Source organism: Silurus meridionalis, chromosome 24 (assembly GCF_014805685.1).
Source record: "Silurus meridionalis isolate SWU-2019-XX chromosome 24, ASM1480568v1, whole genome shotgun sequence".
NCBI classification, from domain to species: Eukaryota; Metazoa; Chordata; class Actinopteri; order Siluriformes; family Siluridae; genus Silurus; species Silurus meridionalis.
The window spans coordinates 8578398-8593155 of record NC_060907.1 but is presented as its reverse complement, the minus strand read 5'-3'; the positions used below and the strand labels follow the sequence as shown (position 1 = coordinate 8593155).

The 14758-nt window shown below is 35.6% G+C and overlaps 1 protein-coding gene and 1 non-coding gene across 5 annotated transcripts in view; both read left to right on the top strand.

Moving 5' to 3' along the window:
- The window catches only part of itga6b (integrin, alpha 6b), a 33632-nt gene that overhangs the window by 3510 nt on the left and 15364 nt on the right, over positions 1-14758 (top strand). For 3 of the 4 annotated variants that reach the window (XM_046837573.1, XM_046837570.1, XM_046837572.1), the window contains exon 2: positions 13493-13620. In XM_046837573.1, coding sequence (XP_046693529.1) covers positions 13493-13620 — 128 coding nt within the window. The remainder of the gene's footprint in view (positions 1-13492; positions 13621-14758) is intronic. The other variant, XM_046837571.1, reaches the window with a different exon arrangement.
- Positions 12399-12471, top strand: trnag-ccc. Its single transcript has one exon. It is a non-coding gene; the product is annotated as a tRNA-Gly (tRNA).

Below are 14758 nucleotides of genomic sequence, written 5' to 3'. Positions count from 1 at the left end.
TCAATTGCTACACACACACACACACACACACACACACACACACACACACACACACACACACACACACAAAGCTTGGGCACCCTGTCACCCAATACCTCTCTTTGATTTTCCTCCTTCAGAGCTACCCAGAATACAAAGCGAGAGAGAGCTGAACACTGACTGCTCCGAGGCATTGCTCTTTTCATTTAGACTCGACTAAATAAATCAAGAGCGAGAAAGAGGTTTAAAAAAAAAGAGAAAATGACTATTACTATAAAACATCAGATGTTTTTTACAGACTTGAGCATACCACAAGCAATGAATACAAAATGTGTGAAAAAAGTGTAGGCCTAGTATTGGTGCCATTGTTGGATTTAAGTACCTGATCAGTAACAGATTGTGAGTTTGTGCTGTTGAATATCTGAATACTTTATTGATTCTACAGGAAAATTGTTATTTCGTCTTATATCCCATATCCCAGCGATGTGGGAATCTGGGGTCAGAGTGCAGCGTCAGCCATGTTACAGTAGCCGATGGGGAATAAAGGGTTAAGGGCCTTGCTCAATGTGCCCAAGTGTAGCAACTTGCAGATGGGCTTGAACTCCTGACTTTCCGATACAGCACTCCTTCATTATACCTGTAATGCTTCATGCAACCTATCAACCAAAGTATAAAAAATGTCACTGTTATGTCAGTACTGAGATCTCTGAAAGGCAATATATATAATAAATGTTTATAAAATGTAACATATATGATACAAACCAATCCGGAAAACCTACAAAAACTGTTGAACCTCAAGCATAACCTTCACACTGTTTTTTGTAATTAAGCAAATATTTCCTTGATGTTTTTTTTCTCAGCATTTCCGATCAAATGAAAAAATGGAAAAAAAAGTATATTTAACTTTTTTTTACATGATTGCATTTTTTGTTGTTGATCTTTGGGGAATGGCACTTCAGGAATCTTCTCCAATGTTAACAAACAAGTACTAGAAACATTTGCATTATCATTAAATGTGTGAAAGAGTGAACATAGATACAAAGAGTTGCGTTTTTTAAATGGCCAAAGACTTCCACTTGTAAAGACGCTTGGGCAAACTGTTCTGCTGTTTGGATCATACTCTTACTCATGTAAAAGACTTATCTTTGGACAGAATTGTCAATTAAATTATTGAATATAAACCATTGTAGGAGCTATGTTACATAACCAGTGCATTCGAAATAACATTATTTATGAACAAATTGCAGTGGCTATGTTGCATAAAGTTAAATGTGCAGTGTGGTTATTTAAAACAATTCACATTTCACAGATGGAAAAGAACATAAAGGGAAAGAGCAGTTTATAACCAAGAATTATTGAATTAGGCCAGTTTAATACTTGCTTTTATTTGCATGGCATGAAATACAAATTGACAGTGAAGTCTGTCTTTTTGCACACTGTTGCCATGGACCGTGACGTTTGTTTAGGGTTTGTTCAAAGCTGTGCTTACCTTCAGCAATCCAAGCCTGAAGCAACATGAAATAGAAGACCTGAAGGTGAAGAAATGCTGCAACTATTAATCAGAATGAGAACTTGGCAAAGGCAGCTAAAGTACAGGATCTTGGCTTCCATAAGTGATTGGTTTTGACTTGTCTGTATCTTGCTGGTCCTGGCAGGCAGTCTATGGTAATTATTTTGGGCTGGTGCTGGTTGTAATGGGAAGAGAAATGTTCTACATTATCAGTTGTTACACCACAGCAACAGACTGATTTGGTTTGAATGCGTGCCACATAACAAAAATCCCAATGTTAAGATTCATGATAATGTTGTTAGACATTTTTGCTCTTATATTATAATCTGGGTTACAAACTGCCAAATGCACTGACTCCATTAAGGAAGGTGTGGTGGATTAACAGTCCAAAAGTAAATCCTAGAAAAAGAATAACTGGATCCGGAGGTGTTCGTGCACATACGGTATATCCTCTGGTGTTTCCTTTGGGTATGCTTAAAAAAATAATAAACAGTGATCATAATATGCACCAGCTCTGAAGAACAATGCAGATATAACAAGAAATTCCCCTAATCATCTCCCAAACAGCACCATATATAACCTGGCCCATATCCTGGTATGTAAAGGGGCTAGTGTGTGTGGAAACAGGCTCTCTTTCCTTCCTTTGATTCTCTCAGCTTCCTGTTCATGAGCTTCTTTGTAGATGGAGATTTTCTGCAGTAAGGGTCAATATTTAATTTGCAGTACTCAATTTAGTGAGACTTAATTACACCTAATAACTTAACACCACTTTATAATAACTTCATGCAAAATAGAAAAATTGGATAAACAATAAAGAGATGCCGAGCCTGGTTGGAAAGAAAATTCTATTCTATTTTTCTTGGGAAATGGCAACTTAAGCTGTGTTTTGATTATATATTTCATGATCAGGGACCTTTCTAACTTTACTCAATATGCATTATTTTTACAATTAGGGACAGTATTCAAAATGTATACTATAATACGACTAATCAGTACTATATAATGTCTAATATAGATTAATAGTTTCTGAAATGTTTGTCCATTGATCCAATTTTACCATAAAATTGTCCTTAGATGCCACTTATTTAGAAATAAACTGAATATAAACTAAATCGTGGCTTGTAGTTTCTACTATTACAACGAAGTTAGAAAATCCTGGTGTCCCATGGCTATGCTTCAAGATCTTGTGGGAACAGACTTACAGTACGTTGAGAACCGTGGGTCTTGTGTCCTCTGCTTGTTTAACAAGGGACTGTGTTTTTATCTGTTCAGCAATGATACTATACTTTAATAATCCATTGCATTTACTTTTTGTAAACATGAAATAATCCACGATGATTAGAAAAGCAAAACACACCTGTACTGAAGTGTTGCAAGACCAAGTTTCCATTTAAAAGATCAGAAACAAGTGCAGGACAGATGTAGGAAAATGGAGTGTTGGAGCTCATAACCCCGCAACAAAATAATTAAATTACAAATGAATCAAAACTGAAGAATCTGCTTTGGTGCAAGTGATTAATAGCAAAGTTAGGGCAGATTTTAAATGATTGAATTTTGTTTAAGAAATACATGATGCAAACATATGAATACTTCAGTCGTTTCATTTAATTTTGAAATGTTTTAATGTAAAAAATGTTAATGCAGAGGTTTTGCCAATCACACCTTAACCTTTTTCACCTAAACATTACAGACCAGAACCTCTGGTTCCTTCTCATTGAAGAAATTGAAGAACGTTGAGGTGGGATCAGGTTTGCCTTTTTGCACCTATCACTCCATCAGTGTCAATGGAAAGCCCCTTGCATCAGCAGATGTTCAGTTTCACCAATCGTGTTAATCATTGTGAATTCCCTGATGCACAATATATCGGTCTTCCTATATCTGTGTCTTGTGGAAGCTTTTTAAAAAAAAGTGAAATAATATTAGCATACTAACAGTCTAGTATTGCATGAGTGTTTAAGCTGTGTTAGGCTTTGGAGAGGAATGAAGCATATCTTGAGTTGTAAGTCATCCTGAACCAGATAGTGAGATAAGATGTATCAAAGTTCACCACTGCAGGACACAGTATGGATTTGCTACTAGTGTCTTCAGTAGGACTTGTCAATGATAAACCATACTGTTTTGCTTCTGAAGTGGATTTTATTTATTTATCAGAACAGTTTTAAAATCTTAGGTATCATCCAGTCATGGCTATAGAAGGATTTAAAGGAGAACATTTACTCCTATCTAAGTATGGCATTCTGAGTTTCATGCAATAATGCATTAATTGAACCTTACAGTTACCACATTATGACATGTTTCTATAGTTGTTTTTATTTTTCATCATTCAAATTCATCTTATGCAACAGAAATACCGTAATTTCCAGACTTCCAGACACTAAATTTGACAAAGATTTTTATTTTAAACATAAATAAGCCGCACCTGTCTACATTGAAACTAATGAACTTTACACAGGCTTTAACAACAGTGTTACACGGGTGAAATATGTTGTCCTTTAAGAGCAGAGCGGTATTTTGGGAATAGTCTGCCTCCGCATTTGTCCGGTATTACTGCATGTGTGCAAGACCGAGGAATATGTCCTTATTATTTCCTGATGCTTATTTAAGTTTCTTTGACTAACCCGTAACTCTGTTGCCAAGAAAAATAAAAAAGCACGAGTTTTGGAAACCTGTCTGTGCTTATATGATTTCTGTTGCAACTGGAGTTAGTGAGCTCTCCCATGACTCAACGCGTTACAACGGCTTGTATCTAAACAGTAGCCTACCAAGAAAGTCATTGTTCACTGTCTTCCTCCTTCCTTTCACAACTATTTCTCTAGGGAGTTTTCTTTTGGCATCGTCTTGCGTTTAAAAAAACCTTTTTTCTCCTGATGCCGTGCAGCTCAGAACACAGGTGAGGTGCGTTTTTTTCGTTTCCGTTTGGAAATTTCATTGGTCTAATGTTATGAGGCTCAGTTTTTTGGCTTGAAGTTTGTGAAACCGGGAAAAAACCCAGGAAAATTCATAAATAAGCCGCTTCGTTGTTTAAGCCACGGGGTTCAAAATGTGGGAAAAAAGTAGCGGCTTATAGTCCGAAAAATACGGTACATATGACAAAATGATTATATTGTGTTAATAGTAAAATTAGCTGATGCTAAAAAACACATAATTGTAGGGGTGCAATGATATTTTGTAGGATACATCACAATGCAAAAACAGTAAATGTGATCGGCATCCTATTAATTATTTATATAATCCTGCTTCACTGTTTGAACATCAGAAGTTCAAAGCGGCAGAACTCTTCTCGTGTGCTCGTAACATGATCTGATTCTTGTGGAGAGCCTGTAAGCACTGCACTGAAGCCTGATAACTTTGGATTGCAGCGACCAACATGCAGTACAGATGCAATACATATGATTACACAGTCATGTTATAATGGCACCTCAGTAGCTTTTAAACAACACCAGAAAATAAAAAAGTGGCAATTTTAGCATACTTTGTAGCTCTGCATTTACCACAGACGATAAGTACTTTCATTGATTACTTGCCCCAAGGTGAGGTACCTTATTTATTTACCTTTTTTACAGTTTTAACAATATTAAACCTCTGTTAGTAACAAGTGTTGATTAATTTTATACACGTTGTTTTGAATTGTTAGTCATAATTAGTTTTTTAACAAATCTTGCTATAGTTATATAAGAATCAAACATAGCATTGAATCATGTCCAGTGTGTATCATTATACATCAACTATGTAGTATAATTAAATATATATAAATACATAGTGAATATCTACAAGTGAAAACTGTTGCCTACAGTTCCTGTGTACATAGTGTGTCATGTCTGATAAGGTTGTTTGCATGCTCTTCCAGTCTTTAGTTGTACAGCCTCAACTTGGTTTAAAACTGTTTATCTAATGGTGGAGGTCAGCCAGGCGTAGCCGCAAATGCCTCTATTACATTACTGTTGAGCCGCTGTGTCTCACTCTGGATACCATGAACCTTCTCTACGCTAATGAGAGCATGATTCATTGTGTCATTAAAGAAAATATTCAGGACTCGAATGATAATGAACTTGAATATATTGCGTATCCTTTCGTCTCGGTCGCTCTGTGTTCTTTTCTAGCTCTGATTTTATTTGCTATTTATCTTTTTCCTGATGTCATGATGAGAAGAAAACTAAGTTGTTGCTCTACAACCCAGAAAAAAATCTCGTGATTCTTTATTCACAATAAAACAAGAAAATAGAACAGTAGTTGCTTGTGTTTAGTGAATTCCTCTGTAACTCTCTTCATAGAGGGGCAATTTGTTAATCCTTTTCTTTCAAAAATTCTGTTGATAAAAATACCCAACACTTTTATCATGACACAGTTGCTGGCAATAAGATGTTACAAAAAGTGATCACTGGTAGATCTTTGTATTTTTTTCTCTGGCAGTTTTTTCACACTTTGTGTCAGACCAGTTTTCAAAGAAAAAATTGAATCGTTGTAATCCTTACAGATTAATTTTTTCAAAGTTTCCAGATGAGTCATATTTGGTCTTTGGTACGTTGGAATAGATTAGCATTTATTGGTGATTTTTGCTTCTTACCTCAGGCAACATGAACCAGTAGCAGCTTTTCTTTTTTTCCCATCTGTGCAACAAGTACTATTTTAGCTATCACTTATGTTACAACAGATATGAACAATCTTGTATATTTCTTAACATTGAATAAGACAAGAAGACAGTAAAAAGCAAGTTAACCAAAAAAAAGGAAAGGGCAAAGTTGTCTTTTATGTGGTTGAAAGTTAGCTAGCTAGCTAGCTAGCTAGGTAGGTCGGTAGGTAGGTAGGTACGTAGATGTTTCAATTTGAAATAGATTCTTATTGAAAGCTTCACAATGAGAATGATTAAATACTTTAAGTAACATGTTTTTTTCATGTTTAACTTGTGGTCAGACTGTTTCTAGAAAATGAACAAACAACTTAACCATTTAAGAATGTGTTGATGTTTACTGTATATGTGAAATTAACATAGATTGGCAATAGTGGTTGAGTTTTTACTTGGATCTTACTTGGCTGATTGCAGTGTTCTTTTTTCTCCATATTCTTTGAAATATTTGATGTTTTGTCTGCCACATCAACATGTAATAGGTCTTCAGACTAGAGCAAAAAAACAAAATCACTAGTTTTGTGCATAAAATGAATGTGTGTTATGTTTAAGTTTTGCATTAGTGGCTGAGTTACAAATGTATCACCTCAAAATTCATTATGATATTAGAATATCTGCCTAATTTTAATCACCTCTAAGGAGTAGTGAACAACAATTCTGTATCAGTGTAACAGTACAACAGTCCCCATCTCACTTGCACACTATTTCCAATTAAAAGATGGCCACCTGCCTCAAACCTCCCACATTCATCCTGACTGCAAATCTTCATGGAAATATGATTGTGTAAATTCCATGGAAAATGATGGCTGTGAGATTTTCTTGCATAGGAATGGAGGGAGTAATGGATATGTATAACCTTTTACCCAGAATTCATTAGCAGGGTCATGCAAAGCCCTGTGGGAGAAATGTGAGAAAGAGGAAATCATTTCTCAGCTACTTGATCAGATATCGGTTTTGCGGTTGGCTTTGGGAAGATGCCTACTTGAGAAGTTGAAACTGAAGTCAGATCTGCGGTTAAGCGGAAGAAGAGATATTAGAGGACAACAGAATATTAGATGGTTGATAATGAATTTTTTTCCACCCAATATTACAACGACCACCATGATATATTAGTATAAGAATAGTATTAGAAGAGTATTATGGGATAATATCAGATGTAGTAAACTGCTTTTGTACCAGTTTTTAATACTTGTATGGGAACATTCAGATTGGTATACCATGTCCTAATCTACACAATATGGACAGAAGATTGTGGACACCTGACCATAAGATTTGTATGTACTTTTTGAACATCCCTTTCCACATTTAGTCCCATTTGCTGTTATAATAACCTCCACTTTTCTGTGAAGATTTTCCACTAGATTTTAGAGTGTGCTTGTGGAGATTTGTGCTCATTAAACCACAAAAGCATTAGCAAAGTCTGGGGTACTGTCAGTGTTCCAATTCATTCCAAAAGATGTTCAGTAGGGTTGAGGTCAGAGTTCTATAGCAGGTCACTCAAGATCTTCCAATCCAGCCCATGTAAAGCAAATCTTTATGGAGCTTTGTGCTCAAGGGAGGAGCTTTGTGCGTTTCATGCAGGAACAAGTTTGGGTTTCCTGGTTTAAGTTGCAAGAAAATGCCACCACTTTCACAGACCTCCTATAAAATTGTGTGGTAACAGTTTGGAGAAGATCCACACATGGCTAAAAAAGTCAGTTGTTCCAATATTATGTCTGTAAAGTGTATTATCAAGTAGTAGCAAATCACATAACATTTATGATATGTTTTGTAGTAAGCATATCATCACTAAAAACACTTTAATATTAGATTATTCTTCATAGTGGCTGAACATTTTGCCCTGATCACAACAGATTGTCCCAAAATAGTTGTACAATTGACTTGCTTGTATTGTATATGACATTTAGTGATATCAGACCTCATCTTGGCGTTAATTCGATTGAAAATTCACAAGAATGCCTCACTGGAATTCCGAACGTGCAAATTGGACAAGGGGCAAATGTATTTAGCAGCACAAAGAGAAGCTTGTCTCTTTGGAAAATTTGACCCATTTTTCATTATGCTTTGTGTAAGAGCATGGCTTGTTCTTGTTTCCAAGCTTTAGAAAAGCATTTAAAGCTTATAAATGTGAAATAAAGCAATTTGGGGTGAAATTATTTTAGAGATGTTTGCTGCAGTGTGTCCAAGTGATTCACAATAAATTATAGTCTTATTTATAATCTGATTGATCTAATTTATCTAATAACAAAATATCAGGTGAACTTTAGTAAACATGAAGTGCTAAAATTGGGCTTAAGCGGTTTGAACAGTTTGTTTTTGCTCTGTGCAAAAATGATTAGGACGTATTTAATAGTCACATATACAAAATATACACATACACATTTGAGGATGATCTGTGGGGTCCGAACTTCTTCTTCTTTCGGCTGCTTCCATAAGGGTTTGCCACAGTGGATTATCCTTCTCTATACTACTCTGTCCTCTACATCTGCCTCTTTTAAAACTCTTCAACATCCATAAACCTCCTAATTTTGCCTTCCTCTTTTCTTCTTTCCTGGTGGCTCCATCTTTAGCATTCTTCCACTAATATACCCCATGACCATCCTCTGCACATGTCCAAACCAACTTCCTACATGCGCTGTCCCTCTAATAAACTAATTTCTAATCCTGTCCATCCTCGTCACTCCCAATAAAACCTTAACATCTTCAGCTCTGCTACCTCCAGCTTCACCTCCTGTTTTTTACTTGATGCCACTGTCTCTAATCCATACAACATTGCAGGTCTCACCACAGTCCTATAAACTTTTTATTTTACTCTCGCAGATAAACTTCTATCAACAAATCACTCCTGACACTCTTCTCCACCCACTCCACCCTGCCTGCACTCTTTTCTTCACTTCTCTAACACACTCTACGTTGCACTGTTGACCCCAGGAACTCATTGACCTTCTTCACTGCCCTCCCTCTCATTCACACACATGTACTCGTGTCTTACTCCTACTGACTTTTATTCCTCTACTCTCCAGCGCATACCTTTACCTCTCCAGGCTCTTCTCAACCTGCTCCCTACTCTCACCACAAATCACAATATCATTCACAAACATCATAGTCCATGGAGACTTCTGTCTGACCTTGTCCATCAACCTGTCCATCACCACTGCAAACAGGAAAGGGCTCAGAGCTGATTCTTGATGCAGTCCAAACTCCACCTTAAACCAGTCTGTTGTTCCTACTGCACACTTTACTGCTGTCACACTGTCCTCATACATGTCCTGCACTACCCTCACATACTTATCTGACACACCTGATTCCTAATACAATACCACAACTCTTATCTTGGCACCCTGTCATAGGCTTTTTTTAAAGTGGGATCTGAACACTGTCTGAAAATATTTCACCCAGTGTCCATTAAAGAGACGAGAGATCAACATACTGTACCTACTGTACATATAACTTAAGGCTAGTCACGAATACCTGCTGAATTCTGATTGGATGACCTATTAATAGCCCTGTTTTTTTTCAGTTAACCCAAGCATCACTAAAAATTTCAAGCATCGATTAGCACAGCAGCATAGTACAGCAATTTTTAGGGTGAAATTACGGAAAGTTTATACACTATGTATACACAGATGATATACAGATATGAGGATAATCAACAATATACAATGAATAGTGTGTATATATAATTCATTAGACACGTTTTTAAGTCAGTGAGTGCAAGGTTCACTTTCATAACACTGTAATTTGCCTTATGTGACTGAGTGTCTAAATCAGTATAAACCAAAATATTCACAGCTTATTTATGGAAATTAACTGAATGGGAAATATATGAAACCGGGAAAAACCCAGGAAAAATTCATAAAATAGCCGCTTCGTTGTTTAAGCTGCGGGGTTTAAAGCGTAGGAAAAAAGTAGCGGCTTATAGTCCGAAAAATACGGTATATAAATGTACAATCTTGGATACAATTTACACATCCCATATTGTAATGTATGTCACACATTCTGTACACATATTGTGCCTTACACTATCTATCTATCTATCTATCTATCTATCTATCTATCTATCTATCTATCTATCTATCTATCTATCTATCTATCTATCTATCTTTCTGTCTTTCTGTCTGTCTGTCTGTCTGTCTGTCTGTCTGTCAAGTTTTAATGAAAAAAAAAAAAATATATATATATATATATATATATATATATATATATATATATATATATATATATTTTTTTTTTAATTTTTTTTTTTTTTATTCTTCTTTTTTATTTTATTTTTTTTTTGCTTTATTGGGCTTGAAAAATAGTTGGGTGAATGTTCTTTGAACAATTAGGATGTTTTTGTTGGGTACACCCTCCATGTGCAACAGGATTTCTAACACACTGGAGCAAAAACAATAGGTCATTCAAGCAAATAAGCATTTCCAGTTTTTAATGGCAGACCTTGAATATCTTAAAATATAACTGCATTTCATTAGGCTCTAAATAGCCTTTTGTAAGACTAAATTGTCTTGCCAATAAAGTAATTGAGCGATAAGGTTGTTTGACTAATTTTCTCTAAATGATATGCAGAAAATCTACCTATACTATAGACATATTTTGAAATTAAGTAAGTATAAATATAATCAATATATTTTAATTTAGAATTGGAAATTGAGCCAAAAAAAGGATGATCAAAGACAAAATCATGAAGGTATCACACTGTACCCAAAATACAATTTAAAAACAAATTTATTGAATCGAAATACATCCATGGCTTACTAAAGCAAGATGAGATTTCATTAACCAAGCAAGAAAACTCTGAAAATGACACATTAACAACTTTAACTATTATGAATGAATGCACTTTTCTTTCTTTCCATTTTTGCCATTATGACATTTGACCTTACTGACCTTGGCCTCTCGCTTACACTGAATTAATTGTCAGTGACCGATGACCCATTTAATAGGTTTTGTAGGTTTGACAAAGGATTTTAAGTATTACTCACAGAAGTGGAATATATTTGATTTGTTGTGTTTTGTAGCAAATCTGTCACAGATACGACATCATTGTTTGCCTTCTTTACCTATTTTTCTTTAGTTGTTCACTGTCGTGTCACTCGATAGCTGAGTTACATCTTTTTGCATTTTACTGAACTGTATCTGTTTCATGGGCTTTTGAAAATGTAAAGACTCAGAACAGACCTGTTTGATTGCCAAACGATTTGATATTGTCCCGAGGCCCTTTCCTGTTGCATTGTGGGTAGCGTAGTCTGCACTGCAGTCAGTGCCGCTTTTTGTTCGTGGCAACAAAGAGAACTTGTATAGCTGAGTCTGAAGTGTCTGGATGAATGTTATCAACACAGCAGCCCATCAGAAAAAAGAAGAAAAGGGCCTTTCAGTCAGATAAATGTGCTGAAAGTAGAGTTATGGCCTGTGCCCTGTGTGTCTCGGTCGTCCTCTCTGCTCTACTTTTTTAGACAAGAGCAGAAAGGACAGTTTTTTTTTTGTCTGAGTGATTTGACTGATGTATGGCAGACTGGAGTTACATAGTAAGGGCTTTTGGTGGTGTGAAGAAACACGTTTGTCTTGTTTTTTGTGTTCTAAAGCACACATTTTCCCTAAAAATTGTTGCCTATGAAACTGCGAAAGATGATGTTACTGCAAGTAGAAACGAAGCAGACCGTAGTCCAATACACTACTAATATCATACTGCTGTTCCTAATATGTAGCATTATAGTTGAAAACGGGATGTTATGTTGATACAATTATTAATGTTTTTTAATGTATAGTGTTTGAAGTTCATGCAAAGTTCATACATAGTGCTTTCATAATATCAAAAATGTCTTTAAATGTTTATCGTCTGTAAGATTTGTTACCGAAATATATAGAAGCTTGTATTGTATTGCAGCCTGCCATGTAGTTTTATATTTTTTTTGTCAGTTAATTTCCATTAATTTCTGTAAAGCTGCTTTGCAAAAAAAGTCCATTTATAAAGGTGCTGTACAAATAAAATGTATTTAAAATTAAATTATTCTGCACAAATGTTAAACACAGCTCAGACAGGTGTCTTGTGTATTCTATAGTTTGCCTGTATCTTGTTTGATTATATAAATACAGACGCTCCCCATTGTACAGACATTCACTTTACAAACTTTTGAAAGTCAAAAAAATTCAAATCGGAGGAGAGTCGATGCTAGCTAGATGTCGACCGTAACGAGTCCACATGATGCGCACTGGACTTTGGAAGAATTTTTTTTAAATGAAAATTTATTTTATAAATTTTTATAATTATTTATTACTAGATACAGGTCCCCTGGTGGTCTAGTGGTTAAGACGCAGTGCTCCCACCGCTGCGACCCGGGTTCGATTCCCGGTTAGGGAACCATCCCCAGCCACTCTCAGTGCCGGTCCCAAGCCCGGATAAATTGGGGAGGGTTGCGTTAGGAAGGGCATCCAGCGTAAAAACATGTGCCAAATCAAACGTGCGGAGGATCCGCTGTGGCGACCCCTAACGGGAGAAGCCGAAAGAAAGTTTTTTAATTTATTACTTGATACAAAATATTGTATACAGTATATCGATTGTTTCGCTTTGTTTTAGTATATTTAATTGTTTATCTGAGGTGGGGAGCATCTGAATTTGCTAAGAAAACAGATATCAGAAAAACAGAATCAATGACTCCAACATTAATACTGCGACAATTAATAGTTATAGTCAAGAGATATAAATCCTAGTGCTAATGCTACAGCAAGATCTATCTATCTATCTATCTATCTATCTATCTATCTATCTATCTATCTATCTATCTATCTATCTATCTATCTATCTATCTATGTGAACAGAAATTCTCTATTGTCTCTAGGTGGGACGGTTGCCTAACTCCTGTCCCTGTCAGTCAATCAATCAATCAATCAATCTATCTATCTATCTATCTATCTATCTATCTATCTATCTATCTATCTATCTATCTATCTATCTATCTATCTATCTATCTATCTATCTATCTATGTGAACAGAAATTCTCTATTGTCTCTAGGTGGGACGGTTGCCTAACTCCTGTCCCTGTCAGTCACTGTGACTAGCCAATTATTGGTGTCTTTGATCTAATGTATGTAAAGGATGGTAGACAGCACTTCCTAATATTTAATTTACTCTTAAGGACAATTAATGTTTGTCGTTTTGTTGTATGTTGCATAAATGTTTTCTATAAGCTATAGACTGTCAGATCCTCATCGGTAGTAAAGAAAAAAACTGGGCAATCTGATTGAAAATAGATAAAAGTGAAATGTAAATTTTTTTAAAATACTATGAGTAGATGTACACATTGATTTTTTTGTTGTATTTGTTAATAGCCAAGTGTGATCTGGATTTCGGCTTAAAATGTTTTCACATTTTTTTCACACAGGTTGCTGGTTGGTGCTCCCAGAGCGAAGAAACTGCCCAATCAGAAGTCACAGATAACAGGAGGCTTGTACAACTGTGATATCAGCTCTACTGACACTGCCTGCCCGCGAGTTATTTTCGACAATGATGGTACAGTACAATAACATTGAAAAAACAATATTTTAGCTAGTGATGACAGATATGGAAACCTTTATGTGTTAATAAGATGAATTTGGTGGCAGATAATTTAGCATTTTTTTAAATAATGGTAAAAATTACAAGAATTATTTGCTAATATTAAAGACTTTTTAAAGCTGAGAACAAGTAAATAAAATGTCTACAAATGTGTAATAATGTAGAAATAATATATTTGTGTTATTATAACCCAATAGGATATACTAGATAAATTTGGCTGTATTGAAGATCTATTGATAAATCGTACAGTCTCTCAATAACTATATTTTAAATTCCTCCTGTGCGATAAGGCGCTGTGGGCAGCAAGGGCCTGATGGTTTACTTGTCATTTCCTTAGCAGTTTTGTTACGGGTTCGGTTGCTTGATTACTATATACACTACCAGATTTTTTTTTTTAAGAAATGTGGTCTACATAATTGTTTAATATCAATTGTAATCTTGGCTTGTAATACCTTACAGTTTTACATCTACATGTATGGCATTTGTAAGGCACCCTTATCCATAAATATTAATTATATATTTATACATCTGTGTAGTTGAGGGCCTTGCTTAAGGGCCCAAGAGCAGCATCTTGGTTGTTCCTGCATTTAAACTTATTATCTTTTATCATCAAACATCATTACCACTGAGCTACTTATCATTGTTTTTATAGTTTTACAGTAAGAGCTTCACACAAGTACAGAGTCTTCTTCTTCTTCTTCTGGCTGCTCCCACAAGTACAGAGTGACGTTAGGAAATTAGACATTTTGGAACTTTGGTGACTCTGAGACGTCAGCAAATATTTAGAACCAGTGCGAGCTCATTCAGAACCCTTTGCCATTAGTTATAATGAATCAGTGGAGTGGTGCCCAACAAGCGTTCGCTGTAAATCATTTTATAAGATCAGTCAAAGTGTGAGTGCTGCACAAAGGGAATTTCGGCATCATTACCAGTTATGACGTCATGATTGGGTCGCCAACTCCTAGTTTTAAAATTCCCTGTTTTCCTGTGCCACCCTGTATAAGTGCACTTGCCTGAAATAAAGGTTTTATTCATTACAGCAAATCCAGAAATTGGTATTTTCTGAATTCTGAAGTTTACATACTGCATGTAT